The sequence below is a fragment of the Apis florea genome, unplaced genomic scaffold (genome assembly GCF_048593485.1).
Source record: "Apis florea isolate Af1SG1 unplaced genomic scaffold, ASM4859348v1 contig_3078_pilon, whole genome shotgun sequence".
NCBI classification, from domain to species: Eukaryota; Metazoa; Arthropoda; class Insecta; order Hymenoptera; family Apidae; genus Apis; species Apis florea.
The window spans coordinates 3,155,003-3,173,936 of NW_028256702.1; the positions used below are offsets into that span (position 1 = coordinate 3,155,003).

The 18,934-nt window shown below is 16.7% G+C and overlaps 1 protein-coding gene across 2 annotated transcripts in view; it reads right to left on the bottom strand.

The window, feature by feature from the left end:
- The window catches only part of LOC100868101 (uncharacterized), a 120,691-nt gene that overhangs the window by 83,362 nt on the left and 18,395 nt on the right, over positions 1–18,934 (bottom strand). For both annotated transcript variants that reach the window (XM_086908511.1, XM_086908512.1), the window contains exons 10-12: positions 15,777–15,966; positions 10,826–11,158; positions 4,731–4,767 (exon numbers count right to left, since the gene is read on the bottom strand). In XM_086908511.1, coding sequence (XP_086764637.1) covers positions 4,731–4,767; positions 10,826–11,158; positions 15,777–15,966 — 560 coding nt within the window. The remainder of the gene's footprint in view (positions 1–4,730; positions 4,768–10,825; positions 11,159–15,776; positions 15,967–18,934) is intronic.

Here is an 18,934-nt window from a genome sequence, read left to right on the forward strand (position 1 = left end):
AAGAAAGTGTGTTAAATATAATAAATATTTTTTTATCGATAAAAATTATATCGAATTATATCTTATTCAAAAACAATGAATAAACTAATTAATTATTATTCGTATTGAACGAATAAATCGAGTTCATTTCGTTATTCAAAATGAATATATATCAAATTGTATAAAAAATTTATAATAAAATTTTTCAACAAATGAACAATAAATAATACAAATAATATAATAAATAATAAATAAAAAAATAAATGATACATTACAACCTATTAAATTAAAAAACAAATAATCAAATAATACATAAAATACATAAAATCAATTATTTATCAAAAATTCAATTCGAAATTCTGCCTTCAATATCTTTTCTTAACATTAATATATTTTTATATATTATAAATTTTAATATATTTTCTTAGCATTGAATTAATTCTTGATAGATTTGTGCATTATATTAAACTGATTATAGAAAAAACATCATCGAAAAATATCTTATAATTATAAATAAATCATCAACATTGATCAAGAATTGAATTTAATTTTTCTTCGATATTGTAGCAGCAGAATTTTATTTAAATCTTTGTATTCGTAATCGCAAATTGGATGAGTGCATATGTGAGCTGAAATTTCTACTACGACTACTAAAGTTAAGTAAAAGAGTATTTCTTTCTCATCTTAATGATGAGCAGTAGATTGTATTAATAGATGCGATATGATATACTTCATAACTTCAATAACAAACAATATATAGTCATATCTGGTAATCAAAACGTTTTAACAAATTCGAAGTTTTAACAAATTCTAAATTCAAAATATCAAACTATAAAAAGACTATGCGCATGAAAAATCCATAATGAATTTGGGAGATTCATGAAATGAAATTTACGACACTAAGATTCATTATTATTTTTGAAATATTTTTAAAAAATATTTTCATAACTTGTGTGACATAAAAAATAGCAAATAACATATCATAAATCTTTGAATTTTCATAATTATCACTGATAATTTCTAGTGCAATGAATAATAGACACAAGTCAAAAAAAAAAAAAATTAAAAATACAATTCCATTGAAATATGCAAATAGTTTAAGACTAAAAATTGTTTATAATTTGATTGTATTATATTGAATCACTCGAGACTATTGGCTCACAAATAATGAAAATATTTTTTCTGGCTTCTAAAATGAGGAATATTATAAAACAATATCATTTTTGTGAATAATATTTTATTAAATTACGTTAAATATTTTTTAAGACACTTCAGTTTGGCTAAAGTGCAATGTAAGTTTGAAATTATATGAAATTATTTCTAGCTATGACAGCTTCAACCAATATTACTATCTTGACGAAGTTCATAGTTTAAACATTACTACTATTATTGATTAGAATTATTAAAACTATTAAAACTATGTATCTTTATACAACACTCGTCTTAAACATAATTCGAGAAATTTTTCCTAGCTTTCTTAGGTCATCATCATTTAAAAAATTGATCCGCGATAGCTAATATTATGTATGTACATCGTGTAACTTTCAAATTTATCGTGAAAAGATTTTCTATAAAGCCTTTAGCATGAATTTAGTATGAATTTGAAATTTATTAAAACTTAATATCATATTTTGACCATCAAACACGATTACAAATTGTGAATCGTTGTTCATTATTCATCATCAAAATGAGACAATATCTATTATCATTTTGACCCCTTTTCATTTATGACCAGAGATTCTACCCGAAATACTCATCAATCTTCTATCACCCACTTAGTTTCAATTTTATAATACAAACATTTAAACAAAAATGTTTAATGCAAAAATATAACAATAAGAAAGAAAAATTAAATTCAATTTTTTTATTAGATTACGAGTAATTACAATTGATCAATGTTAATGATATTACAATGAAGTGAATGATAAATAATTGATTCGATAATACATTGTTTTCGCATATGTTACTTTTCGGTGGTATTTTAATTGTAATCAATTTAATGTTACATGCAAATCTAATTAAGAATTATTAGTTCAATACTAATAATACTATCAACATTAATCAACGAATACTATCAACATTAAAAAAAAATATCTAGAAAGAAAGAATGATTTTAAAGTGAAAATTTTCCGTAAATAATTTGATCTATTTATTTGGTCATATGTTTTTTAATTTAAGATTTGTATCGTTTACTTTTTTCATTCCAAATATATATATTATTTATCGTTAATTTATTAGAAAAATTTTATATTTTTTTCTATCATATTATTTATTTTGAATGAGAAATAAATTCAATTTATCGTTCTATACAAATAGCAATTAATTAATATATTCATTTTTTTTTATAATAAGATATAATTCGATATAATTTTCTGTCGATAAGAAATATTTGTTACATTCAATATATTTTCTTCGATATATAAGCTTAATTGAACTTGTTCGTATTGTATCAACGGCTCGTAGCTAATACGGTTCGATTATTCGCGATTTAAGTTATTTTTTGTTAATAATTAATAATAAAGTCATGTCGAAAGTTTTCCTTTTGAAAGGAAAATATTGCTTAATTATCTCAGGAATTTCTAATTAATAAGTATATTCACATTTTTGAGACATTCTATATAAACTATCTTTTTTAATAATAAAAAAAAAAAAGAAGATAAATGATAATTTATATTTTTGTCAAATTTAATTTATATGAAACATGAATGCAACAAAATGATAACGTATGTATGTTAAAACACATCAATTCTGTTGTTTAAAAAAGGAAAAGTTTTTTATATTTATATTTTTTTATGCTAAATTTGAATCTAATCATGAAAATAATGTGTCATGATAGATTTAGAAAATATGAAAAAAGAGAAATGAATAAAAAATAATAAATATATAAGAATAAAATATCAATTTGCAATTGCTGAAAATTATATGATATGCTATTATTTTATCGCGAAGAATAGCGTATAAAAATTTTTAATCATTGATCAAAATATTATTCAATTTAAAAAGTCTTAATAAATAAATCAAATAACATTTGTCATATTTTATAACGCAACAAGAAAACATCGATAACCTGAAAATTCTGATTTTTTTTTAATTTTGTAAGTTTGTAAAAAGTCTCAAGAAAAGTATCAGGCAATTTTTCGGATTTTGAAGATGAAAATATTTTTCGAATGAAATTAATTAAATTAAATGTTATCTTATTTCTCTACATATTTTTAAAACCTTTCTTTATAATGGATACAAAAAATTCTTATAAGAAAAAATGAATAGTCATTTTTTACTATAAATATTTTTTAAAAAATAATTTATAACTATTTAAAAAATATATATCCGGTTTTGAAATCTCTTGAAATCTCTTAAAAATCTCCAAAATTTAAAAAAAAAAGTGAATTTTCGAGTTATTGAAATTTCCTTATGAGATTATCTTAAATCATTAAAGAGTTTCAAATTTCTCCAAAAATATACTAGAAAACATATGCTAGAAAGAAAGTGAAAATAATTTTTTCTTGAATTTTCTCAATTAATTTAGAAATTATTTTTATAAACTAAGTCATTATGAATTTAAAAATTAAAATATTTGTTTTACAATAAATCCTTAAAAATTGATATATAATGAACATTTTATTTCGAAAACATAACATTTTATTTTGAAAAATGTATCGCTAATATGTTGGAATATTGAAAAAGTATAATACAAAGATAAGCATTTCTAATATTCCTATATAATTTTTAACAATTTTTTCTCTTTTTCGAGAAAACAATTTTTTGTTCTTTAAGAAATACTTTTAAAGATTATGTAAAAATTTTCCAGTGAATTAAAAAACCATTTTCACATAAATTTCTTTCGAATTTATTTAAGAATAATAAAAATAAAAGAGAAAGATTATCAAAAGAACTTAATTAAATATATTTTTAGAAATAAAATTTAACGATTATTTTGTATAATCTTGATTTATTATCTATTATTGATATTTTTTTTGATTTATTATATATTTATATATTTTTTCGATATTGATATAGTTTTTAATATATTGAAAATATCATTAAAATATCATTCAATAAATAAAAGTGATTAGAATTTCTATTTTTTCTTATTTAATGTTATTATTAATTTCTGTAAAAATTTTACTTATAATAAACAATAAAAAGACTTTATTGAAAAACTATATTGTAATATATTTAAGTTATTTCTATTATTGATATGTTAATTATATTTTGAAAATATAATATATTAAAAAATTAATAAAAAAAATAATTAATCCATGCATAATCGTTAATAATATTTTTAATTATTCATAAATAATCAATTCTTGCATCACAATATATCTTAAAATTACTTATTAATTATATATTTCATAAAATTTATATTTCATCAATGATAGCAAAAAAAATTTAAAAAAATTAAAAAGTAATATATCGATATCATTGATATTTATAGAAATATATGATATATATGATATTTTGGATTATAATGGATGAAAATAGAGATGAAAAAAATTTATAGTATTCAATTATATGAATTATATAAGTTATTGTTAATATGATTATATATATTCTTAAACTACTATAATGAGAATAATAGTTAAAGTTAGCTATTTATTTAATAAATGATAATTTTCATTTAACAAATTACTATAATAATTTTAATATTATTTATATTATAATAATTTTATAAAAAATATAATAATAACTAATAAGAATAAAATAAATAATATTTTGCTTGTACTCACAAATATAGAAATAGTTTTCATTACCTTCCTTATTTCTGCTTTTCTTCTTTTCTTCTTTTTCCTGTCAAACATACAATTTTTAATTCTCTTAGTAAAATGAGTAAAAATTTATTATATAATATCATAATTATATGTGCTTTTATATAAATTATGAAAATCTCTCAATTCATGCAATAATTTTAAAAATCTAATTGTCTAGATAAATAAGTTTCAAAATAATATTCATTTAATGATTAATAATATTGTATTCTTTATTTTCAATTGTGTCGGTATTTTAGTTAATATTTATTTTTTTAATAAAAAAATGAAAAAAAAGCAATAACAATATAAATAAATAAAAAATTATATCGTGACAAAAATATATTTATTCAACGATAATAATATTATAATCAGTAATAAAATAATTTTATTTTATTACTAAACAACAAAATAAACAAGTATTTGTGTATCTACAATAATTGTAAATAAAATTATAATATTGTAAAATATAAAAAAATTAATAAATGCTTGATAGTCTCTAATTTTTATAAATTTTAACAAATTTGCTATATATTAAAGTATTCTGATATTATTATATACTGCTTTTAAAAAATTAATAAACTTTCGTGTAAAATTTTTTTTATGATATTTGTTGATCTAATTCATTAAAAAGTAATTCCAAATAAATCCACTGATTATAGATCAATATTTTATGACAAACAAAAAAGTTGTAATATATTATTTTCTTTTAATATTTTTTATCTTAACAATTTTTGTGAAATATTTCAGATCAATTATATATTTTGTTTTTTATTAAATATCGTTATGTTTTATTAGAATAATATCAAAAATTGTAATATATCTAACTTATTTATCGTTAAAATAATCACAAATACAAATTTTGTTCTGTATTTTCTTATTTTCATCATGAATATCTCTTCTCTTTAATATAAATGTAAATTTAAATTCATCACTCTAGATGATATATTATTTACAAATTGATACTAATTATTTAGAATATTTTTTAACAAACTTAATATACATTTATATATATTTTCTTCAGAAATTTTTTTTAGATATTTGGATATACATCTATATTAATAATATTGATAATGATATATAAATATATAAATAATATTGATAATGATATATTTTCTTTGATTTTTTTGAAACTGATAATTTACTTTTTTTACTTTTTTCATATTCTCTCATTTCTTTTTTTTTATCTAATTATCTATATTTTGTAATTGATAGATTTAATTAATAAAAAACATCAAAATAATATCAAATAAAAAAATGATAATAAATAATTATATTTATAAAAAATGAATGTTGTAAGTTTGTGAAATATAAATGAGTTCGCTTAAATACCGACACAATTGCAGATTTTTTTGCATAATGTAAACATCAAATTGAAAGAATATGAAAGATCATTCATGCATTAAATGTAATATATTCTAAAATCACTTAGCTACCAATTACATAACTTTTACAAATGTTTGCTTATGTTTTTAAATATTTTGCATAATAATAATAATTCATAAAAAAATTTATAAGCTAATTATATGATTAGTGAATATATAATATATTTAAAAATTTTTTGCATATGTAAAAGTCATTCAAGAAGTTTGTGCCACGATGTATAAAAACATCATTTACATTATATCAATGAAAATGAAGAACGATAAAATGCATATTAAACTTTCTCGAATTAAATGTATATTTAAAAACAATCTCGAATTCTGAATGGCTTCTGAATGCATAAATCTGTAAATTACGATATAAAGCAGTAAAAGAGAAACCATACTACAACACTAATTGCAGCAAATAATATTTGTATTCCTATAAAAAGAATCTGTATCATCACAATATAGATCGTGTAAAAAATTTTATAATTTTCAAGAAGAAAATTTTAACAATAACTATAAAATTTACAAACTTTTTTAATTTTGGTTATTTTACATCAGTTTTTTTTTAAACTTTATCATTATTTTTTTATGACTTTATTATTATTAAACGAAAACGAAATTTATCATTAAAGTAAAAAAATCAAGAAAGAGAAAAATCAAAAAAGTAATTTTTGTCATTTTTAAAAAAAAGAGTATTACATATGTTAGTTAATACTAATTCTTTATAATTATAGAATTTTGTCTATAACATATTCATTTATGATAGTATATAGTTAAATATATGATTGTTATTTATGTTTTATTAAAAAAAAAAAACACATTGCAACGACAGATAATTAATATATATAATGAAAGAACCCGTTAAAAAACTATTTTGTCATAAATAATGATAGACTTGAAATATATCAATTCTAATGTATATCGAATTAAAACATTTCAAAAATCATCATATTATTCAGTCTCATATTTAGTATCTATTATTATCATTTTATTTTCGATCGCCAAAGAATTATTTTATATTTTATTTATTCCGAGTGATTTCTTTTTTTAATAAAACAAAACTATTTAAAAAAAATTATAGTAAAATTCTTAAAATTGAGAAAAGCCATTAAATTGTATAATTATTATTTTAATTAGAAAAAATTTAAAATATTTTAAAAATTTTTGGATATGTATATATAGATATAATATGTATATCATACATGTAAATATCATACAATTTTTTTTTGCTGCATAAATTCAATTTTAGAAGATAAAAATAATATAAAAAATTAAAATAATATATAATAAACCGATGTTTGAAAATTTTAATAATTTATAATTTTGTATTATAAGATATATATATTTTAACTATAAGATATAAAAGAAAAAGTTTTTTAACAATAATTACTCATTGTATAGTATAATATTGTGTAAAAAATTTATAAATTGTTTATATAATTAGAAAAAAGTTACAAGCAAAAAATAACAAGCTTTGTTATATTGTTGAGTTTTATTTCTTGATAATTATACAAGTTGGAACTTTTAAATCTTGTATGTTGCATAACAAAGTTTTTCTAATACTTACAAAAATAAAATAATTTATATTATATATTATTTATATAGTATATTTTTTTATATTATGAAACATATATAGTTCTTTATAAAAATATTCTAACATTAATATACATTTTATTTTAATAATCTATATCTTTATTAATTATAGAAGAATTATAGAAGAATTTAAACTTCTTTCTTTCTGGATAGAAATTCTATATATAATATAATGAATTTCATTATGTTATATAATATGATTATGTATGATTATATAATTATATATTATATAATATAATATAATGAAATTCTTCAAAAAATTGGAAATATAAAAATTTAATATGCTGATTGTATGGTAACATGATTATTATATATGGAACAATGAAATTGTATGAAATTGTTGCGAAAAAACAAAATTTATTAGATTTTCAAAATTATTTAATTTTTTAACCAATATATCCAATATATTTTAAATATAAAATATATTATATTATAACTTTAATGACAAAAATTGATTACGAATGAGAGATTATAATTTAATAACATTATTTTGTATACATATTAATGTCATAATTATATAATAAGATCAGAAAATTTTCATGCAAAGTTTTTATGTATGCTGAAAAAATATATATAAATAATTGTGACATTTTTATAGATTTCTTCTAATATTATGAATATTCTTACTCTTCAATTGCTTATTAAATCTCATTGTAAATATCAGTTACATAAGAAAATAAAAAAGAAATTTAATAACTATGTAAAGTTTTTATAAAAACTTATATACGTTATATATCACTCTTTATTTTTTTTATTTTCAATAACATTTTTATTCACTGTATAATAAAAAATAGAAGTATATAATATAAATTATTTTATATATGTAAATGTTAGGTTTGTTCATTACATAGTATAGAGAATTCAAAAATTCTATGATTATTGGGAAATTCACAATATTAGTAATACAGCAATACCGCAAAGTTTGTATTTGTAAAAAGAATTTTTTCTTATATTATTTTATAGTTACTTAAACTATTAATTACAATTTACATGAAAAATGTAATGAATTTAAAAATAAATTTAATTTTTTTGTTTATAACTTTTAATTATATAAACAATTAAAAAATTTTTTTACTAAATGATATTTTTCATATTCCATATTTCTTAAAATAAATAAAATTCTTGTCTGAAATTTTTTTTTTATTTTTTATAATTTACAAACTATAACGAAATCAAAAATAGTTAAATTTTAATCTTAAAATATTTAGACAGCAAAGAAAAAAAAAATATATATATATATATATATATGTAAACTAATATCATTATATTTAGTATCTATTTATTGCAAAATTTGACATTTGAATCCACGGAAAATGTATAAATAAAATATAAAACAATTTTTAGATGAATGAAGTTATGAAAATAGCTATATCATATTATTTATTGTTGAAATTTCAATTATTAAAACTTTAATCAATTATGAATTAGTTTATAAATTTATTTATTTTTTATATTTTATATTATTTTTCTTTATTTCATATTTCACTGAAATAAAGTATATTGTAGATTCTAAAAAATCTACAATATCTAAACAATATGTAATATTTAGTATGAGAGGATTTAAATACATAAAATACTTAAATCAAAATCAATGAAAAAATGCATAAATATCCTTTTGATTGTTGATTTTTTTGGGTGCCATTATGAATATATAGAAATAGTAGATACGTTACATCACATATGTTGCAACATATAAACTTTTATACAATAATAGCAATCTTTTTTTTTTTAGTAAATAACTCGAAAACTATAACCGAGTATCATTTATATATTTAAAAAAAATTTATTTAAAATATTAATTTTTATAATATATTTTTAAATCATTGAAGTTGAAATTAACTATTTTAAATAATTACTATAATTCGAAAATTAAAACTTATCACTAAATATATATATAAAAATAAATTTTGTTCAAAATAATTAAAAACATATTTCAAGCTCATTAAGATCGCTCAGAAAGAAGTTAATCAGCAAATTAATTTTAATTTTTTTCTTTTATAAATAATATTGTATTTTAAAATATTTTATAATTTAAATGTTGTAAAATTCGATTAATAAGTTTTTAATAATTATAAAAATAATAAAAATAACAAAAATTATTAATAGCATTCATTTCAACATTTCAATAGCAAACTAAAAATAAAGTAAATTATATTTGTATTTTATATTAAGTAACTATTTATTATTACTTTGTATATTTTGTAAATTATATTAATATTTTTAGATTGGATTAATTTTATATCTACAATTAATTATTAAAAAGAAAAAAAAGTTGGAAGTTATTTGCAATGAATTCCACACATATAAATAAAAGAAATAATACTAAAAAAACTGAATTAAAATTTTAATTATATTATATTACAAGCAATTATTAATTTAATTCTGTATTTTTAGATTGAATTAATATTATATCATTTATTTTCAAAATTAATAAAAATAAAAATTTAAAAATTATATTTTCTTAATCTTAAAGTTATAAAAAAATTTAATTTTAGTAATGAAGAATTTTATTTTATTTTATTTTAATACTAAAATAGTTTATGCATTTAAAGAATTGCAAACATATCATTTTATGAATATTTGTTATATCTAAGATATTACATTTTATTAAAATTATGAATTTTTGATCAATTATTTTTAGTATATATGTATATGTATACTATGTAATCATATCAAACATTAGTTTTTAATTAAACATTTTTCTATTATAAAATATAAAAGTATATTAATATAATAGCACAAACATTTACACAAATTGAACATTTATAACATTGAAGATATTTATAATACATTTATAATATTGATTAAAAAATAAAATAAATATATTATTAAAAACTGAAAAATATATTAGGATTATCAAAATCAATGTCATTACTTTATATACAAAAAATTATTTATATTACATAAATTTCCTTTAAATAAACAATTTTTTCATAGATTTAATTTCTCAATTATTTATTTGTAGATATTTTATAATTTTTTTTAAATATTTTAAAATTCTCAAATTATTATTTGCTAATTGAAAATATAATTAATAATAAGAATAATTGAATGAAAAGCAAAATATTAATAATATGATCAGCCACGATAGAAAAAAAAAGGAAAAAATAGATTGATATAATATAATTGAAGAGGTACCTTTTTCACCTTGTTGCTGGTTTCTTTGAGACTCTGAGGGGATGAGGGAGAATTTTTAGCTGTAGTCTTCTGTGGACTTGTTGCAGATTGTGTGGAAGTGGTAACATCACAATCGGAAGGCGTTGGTTGTATAACGGAAACTATAGGAGGAGGTGAAATAGAAGCAGAAGCGGAAGTGGATACACAAGTGGAAGTCGAAGCTAACGGTTCCGAAGATACTAATGAGCTCTCTACTGGAACGACACTTAGACTTTTTGGGGGGGTTTGTTTAGGAGTTGACAGTTTTCCACTCATCGGTGGTAACATTGTCCTAGTTTTAGGCTTCCTCCACCCCTATATAACACCAATTATATTTATCATGTTAGACTATTTAATCTTAAAATAAAATACCATACACAAATCATGCATTATCTAAGGCACTTAAATTCTTCTTTTTTTATTTATTTTAATCCTTTATGTAGTTTTATTTTGAACTTAATTTGAAATTGATTTTTATGTGTTATGTATAATATTCTTTTCATATAACTTCTAAATATTATATATCTTTTATATGAAGATAATATTAAAAATAATTTAAAATATATATATATATATATATATATAGATAGATAATTAAAATTTATAAAAATAAAGGTTAATTATATAGATATAATTATATAGATAATTAGAATTTATAAAAATAAAGATTAATCATTAATAAAATTTTTTTTATACGATTTACTTTTTTTAATCTGATATATGTTTAAGATCATTTTACTCACTAACTTTTTTCAAAAGGATTTAATCATTACTTGTGGTTGTTAAAAAGATTATTATTAATAAATAAAATTAAGAACTTTTGACATATGTTTAATTTTAAACATATTTCTAATATTTAGAATCATTTAATTTGAATTGATTTATATCATATCATATGCATACATTATATATATATATATATATATATATATATATATATATATATATGATTTGTGAGTTCGACCGCATAATGGTGTATCTTAAGGTACTCCAATGTTAACAGCTCTTTTCATTCATAAATCAATTTTTTGGAATTTATTATAAAAAATAGATTTCTTACAAAATCTTAAAATAAATTCCAAAAAAATTAGAAATAGAAACATTTGAATTTATAAAATTTAAAAACTTCGTTTTTCGACTTCAATTTCTCTGTTATAAAACAAAAAATGATTTTCGAAAAAAAAATTCAATATAAAACTAAACTTCATGCTTTAAAATCGAACCAAATAGAATACTACATACTACTACATATACTATATATATTTATTTTTTTTATAAAATTATAATAATTCAAACGTCAATAATTTTTTGATCGAATTTTAATGATTCTTTAATTTCTTGGCATAATATAATTATGAATGAATTTAAATTTGGTATATTACTGCAATTAATTGCTAACTAATTACACAACAATTTTAGAATTATAATCAAATACAAAAAATTCAAATTAAATCCAAACATTAAAAATATGATATATAAAATTAAATATATGTTAAATATGTTAAACAACTTTATTTATTAATAATTTTAAACAATGAATGATGGCTAAGTATCACTCAAAAACTCATTGATTTTAACAATATGTACTAAAGCTAACCCAGTATCGAAAAGATATTTATACAGGTTTCTGTTAATAATTTTAATAAACAACATGTTAAAATCTTCTCTTTCACTCAAGAGAAAAATCTTAACAATGTATCAAAATCGAAATAATTTCTTTACTTTATCATTTACTTTTAATGAATGAAAATTAGTTAAAATTTCAATATTTATAAAATATACATGATATTCAAAGACAATACATAAAAAATTTGAGAAATTATTCTAACTAAAACAAATCAAAAAAAAAAACGATATGTAAAATTACCCATTAAAGTTTATCTTTAAATCAAATTTCAAGTTAATTTAATTTTATACTTTATAATAATATAATAATATATCAAATATATATATATATATATATATATATATATATATATATATATATATTTTCTCTCTCTCTCTCTCTCTCTCTCTCTCTATATATATATATATATATATATATATATATATAGAGTGTTAATATAATCGTGGAATACCTTTTAAGAATCAATTTTAGATGCCAAAACGAATACAAAAATTGATATACAAAAATTTATTGAGACTTTATATATTATATATTATAAACAAATTGAAGTTTGCGTTAGAGAGAGACAAAGGGAAACGGAGATACAATAATCAAAAATGTATCTAATATAAATATCAAAAAATACATCATTTTATATTTTTATTTTATATAATCTCTTAATGATTAATTTAATAAAGAAGAAAGTAGTATCTATTTTAAATTAAGGATTTTATAGTATGATATACTTTTATTAGTAAGATATACAACTAATTAATAAAATTAATAAAAAAATATATAAATAATTTTTAATAATTTTTCAAGTAAATTTTTTAATTTATAAAAGATATATTTCAAATTTAAATAAAATAAAATAAATTAATATCATTGCGCATAAATAAATATAATATTAATTTATCTTAAATTTATGCTATATGTTCATTTTATCTGGAAAAAATATAATATAATATAAATATTTCAACTATAAATATAATTATATAACTATTAAAAAAATGTTTGACACAGATATTATATAATTTTGAAGGACATATTATGATATGGAAGATATATCATGCTGATATTTTTAAATATTTTTTTTTTCCAAAATTATTTTTTATTCTATTTTCTTATCGACATTAAATCATTTTCAAAACACTATTTTATAGATCATTATGATATTAAATATCAAAATTTGTTACTAATTATATGTTAAATCTTTGAGATCAGAAATAAAATTCAATGGCAAGTACATTTTTCCATGAAAAGTAAAATGCGATTATAGAATTCATGTCTTTCTTTCAATAGAAAAATAAGTCTTATAATAATAATAAATCACAGATTTTTGTAATTAAAAATTTATTTTAAATTTTATTATGTTTTTAAATGTTTAATGCGTTAATTATAATAAATTTTATGCCATTTATTACTATAAAAAAATATATAACATAAAAAATATAGTTTTATAAAAAAAATTTTTTTTGAATTTATTGCTCATTAACATTAACAATAATATTAAATATTGATATCATTGATTCAATACGTATTTCTTTGTCATATATAATCAAATCATTTTATTGTTTCATTTTTTCAAATACTTTAAATCATACATGAAAAATAGAATAATTTTAACACAATTCAGTTTCTTAATTTTATATATACCTTATAATTTTATTACAAATTAAAAATATTTGTACAAATTTTTTATTGATTTTATATATCCAACTATTCTATTTTAAAATTGAAATCAAAAATATCTGTTAATTTAACATTCATAAAATTAATATTTTTTTACTTTTGATATATATGATATATATAATAATGTATATATAATTATATATATACATAATAATGTATATATAATATATATAAATATTCTATATGCATCTTACTTCATTTAATGAAAACTTTAGTTGCTTAAATTTCAACGAAATTTTTGATATTCCAATTTTTGTATTTGTTTGACTTCTAGATTTAATTTTTCAAAAATATCCCACAAATATTATATTATATATCATATAATATATCATATAGCATAATAATAATAATAATAATAATAATAATGATAATAATAATGATAATAATAATGATAATAATAATGATAATAATGATAATAATGATAATAATGATAATAATGATAATAATGATAATAATGGTAATAATGGTAATAATGATAATAATGATAATAATGATGATAATGATAATAATGATAATAATGATATGATGATGATGATGATGATGATGATGATGATAATAATAATAATAATAATAATAATAATAATAATAATAATAATATCAATAATAATAATAACAACAGTAACAATAATAATAATAATCAAAAAAATTAAGAATATAATATATAAAATAATATATTAATATTTATGTATTATATATTATGTATTTTATAATATTATATGTTTCCTATATAACGAACAACTTATAATTGTGCACAATTACATTAATGATTTGTATAATAAGTCATGAAAAGAATTTTACTATTTTTGATATCACTAAATAAAGGATTAAGATTCATAAAAATTTATTTATTAAATTCTCAAACTACAAATTATATAATGTAAGAATTATTATTAATAACAAATATTTTCCTTGTAATATGTACATAATTACAAATTAAGAAAATTAATTTCGAATTAATAAATAATTTCCTGTATATAGTACTGATAATTTACTTATAATAATAATATTAATAATAATTTTTTTTAAAATCACATATAATTAAATGACTATATATAAGAAAAAAATAAACAACAAGATATTTATCATCAAAATTCTATCAAATAAGTAATAAGTAAATAAAGATTTTTCAATTTTTTATCAAAATTCATATTAATTAAAATAATAAAATCAATTATAATTAATATTTTTAACAGATAAAATATTTATTAATTTGTAATATTTTCAGAAATTTTATTTACTTTATAAATTAATAATATGAAATATGTTTATGTTATATTTCAAAGTTTCAAAGTTGTGTAAAATAAAAACGACAGTTTATTATCAAAAAAATAAAAAAAAATAAAAAACATTAATATATATTGTTATATAAAAATAAATAAAATTGATTATTAATAATATATATTTTTTTTTTAAGAAAATAATAGAAAATAATTTCTTTTTATATTATACACGTATGTATTATTTTTTATAAAATTAATCTTAGAGATATACATACATTTATTTATTCCTTTATTTATGCATTATTTTATCAATCAATAAGATCATAATCTTAAAAACCTATATTCAATATTATTTTTAATAAAAGAAAATTGTATGTATAAAAATTTTCAATATTATTATACATATAAATCTTACCTTATCGTCATAAAAACCCTGATCGTCCGTTCTTTGCTGCCCAAGTAAACGATCAGTTTCCAGATCAGTATCTGCTTCTTCTTCATCTGGACCTTCCTCAATTTCTATATCTGCTTCTTCAACCGTACGACGAACTTCCGATTCTTCACTATTATTTTCTACGCAAATTCTCCGTCTGCCATCCGATAGACTATATTTTAGTTAGATGTTCTTAAAAAAAAATAATTATACAATCTGTCACAAAAATATTCGGATAGTGATATAATTTTGAATTTTATAATCTATATCTAGAATAGATATATATAATCAACAAAAATGTTTTGCAATATACTGAAATAATATATAGAATTAATATATAATATTGAAGAATAAAAAAAATCTTTATCTTAATACAAATTATTGTTTAAATATTTTAAAAAATATCGAAAGAATAAATTTTTATATTGCAGAAATATTTGGATATTTTACAAATTGAAGTTAAAATAATTAAAATAAATTTATTATTTATTAAAGTTCTACTTTTAATTTATTATAGAAGTTAAATATTGATTTTAATTTTTTCAATTCTATAATACATTTTAAGGAATTTTTTGTTAAAAATTATATTTTATTACTACAAAATCTCGATATATCAAAAACATCTATAATTTGAACATCTATAATTCAAAAATCTCTATAAGATTATAATTTTCATTCTCTTCTTTTCACTGCTAAAATTTTTATAAGTTCAAATAAAATTTACTTTAAATGATTTATCATATGTTCAAATACGTTATTTTATTTTTATTTTACTGTAACTATAATTCGAACTACAATAGACTTTTACAAACCAAAATTTATTTTTATTTGTATCGATATTTTTACAAATTTATATTTACATATCACAAGATGTAAACCAATCATTCGATATTATTTTTTTTTCAATTATTAATTTTATTATTATAATTATTATAATTTTTACTAAAGTTATTTCAAATAACATAAAATGGAAACAAATTTTTATTTTTATTTTATTTAATAGATTTTATTTATTTAATTATATTTTATTATATAATGTATATTATTCAAAATTGAGTGTATATCTATATTAATAATGAAAATAAGTGTGAAAAAGAATACATATATTTGAAAATAAATTATGTATATATATATATAGAATATATAATCGTGTGATTATTTCTATAAATAATAAAAATATAAAAAAATTTTTTTCAAATAAAAATTGTACATCGGAAAATATATCATGATGATAATTATTTGATTTTCAAATATGTTAAAGAAGGCTATATTCAAATTTTTAAATCATATATTTTTTAGCATACAATATATATATATATTATATGTGTAATATATTATATAATATATTATATATTATTATATTATAATATATATTATAATTATATTATATATTATTTATATATATATTTAATATATATATTCATATATATTTTCCAATTATGTCAAATTTCTTCCGTTTAAATCTCTCTTATTTGAAAATTTTTATAAGTTTCTAACTCGAAGATTTTAACACTTTAAAATCTTTCTTTGAAATCTAATTTATTAAAATCCGATTATAATGCATTTTATCTTTTATTCCTATTTTAGATAAATTTTCTTATTTTTTTCTTTAATATTATTGTTTTTCATCCATATAATAATTTAATTTTTTACATAAGAAAAATATTAATACAAAATTCATTATTTTAATTTGATAATTTAAATTTATAACATATATTTGAATATTCTCGAAAATTAAAATTGTATTGTTCTTTTTTTATTTTGTAATATTCAAACAATAAATCAAATTTTTTATTTTTGATATATAAAAAATTACACTTTATTCAAAACATTTTTGATTTATTTAAATCTCTGTCCGAATACTTTTGTGATTCACTATATATATGATTCAATTAAAAATATAAATAATTAATTAATTTTTTGTGTAAAATAATTTTTTATAAACTTTTTGTATATTATATTTTTATCTATTTAATAAAATTTTAATTTAGATTTCATTATTTTACATATATTACGTATATGACATTAACTTAATAATAAAGTTAAAGATATAAAATTAATGATCTTTAGTAATATAATAAAATCTAAATTAAAATTTGTTTATTAAGAGATGATTATTTTGTTTATAAACTTGTATATACTTTGCTTATATACTTATTAAGACATGCAGATTAGCAGGTTATGATAAAGACTGTAAATTATAAAATTAAATTATAAAATTCTAACAATATTCATAATAATATTTATTAAATATCAAATTAATATTATAAAACACAACTAAATATACCTTAATAATAATAATAAAATATATTTTATTATAGAGATATAAATTTAAAAAATTATTAAAAAATATTATCGCATATAAAATAATTTTTTATATAATTAAAAAAATATTTTGTTATACATACATTATTCATATTTGTAATTTTTATAGTTCATATTTTTAAATAAATAATAAAACTAATAAATTAAATAATAAAATTAAATAATAAAATTTATATTACTAAAATTATAATGTTTTAATATTTATATATTAAATATTTATATATTTACAGAGCAATTAATATAATCATTACAAATAAATTATAAATTATTTATTGTATAAAAATGTTTCATAAAAAAGTTGTATGATAGAGAAAAAGAGATGTAATTTATTTTTATTAATTTCTTTGCAAATGAATATATAAAGAATTAACATTGTTTTTTTAATTATATAATCATGTATTTTTTAATATAATTAATTAATAAATTGTCATTTTTTAAAAAAAATTACTAAGTTATTTGTTATAAAAAATTATTAATTGAAAAGATATTTTAACTTAAATTTTAACATAAATCTTATCATATAAAAGAAAAATGTGAAATAATATTCTTCTTTATATTTATCTTGCTTACAATAAATTACATGAAATTTAAATTAAAATAACTCTTAAATTAACAATTTTTTACAACAAATAGTTTATTATAAAATATTTTATAAATAATTTTTTTAGGATATAATAATTTGCAACAATTAATATATAAAAAAATATAATATATAAAAAATGATTCCAATTAATAAAACAAAATTAATAAATCGTTATATATTCTATTTTCATTTATAAGGAAATAACATTAAATTACATCTTCTTTTATATCAT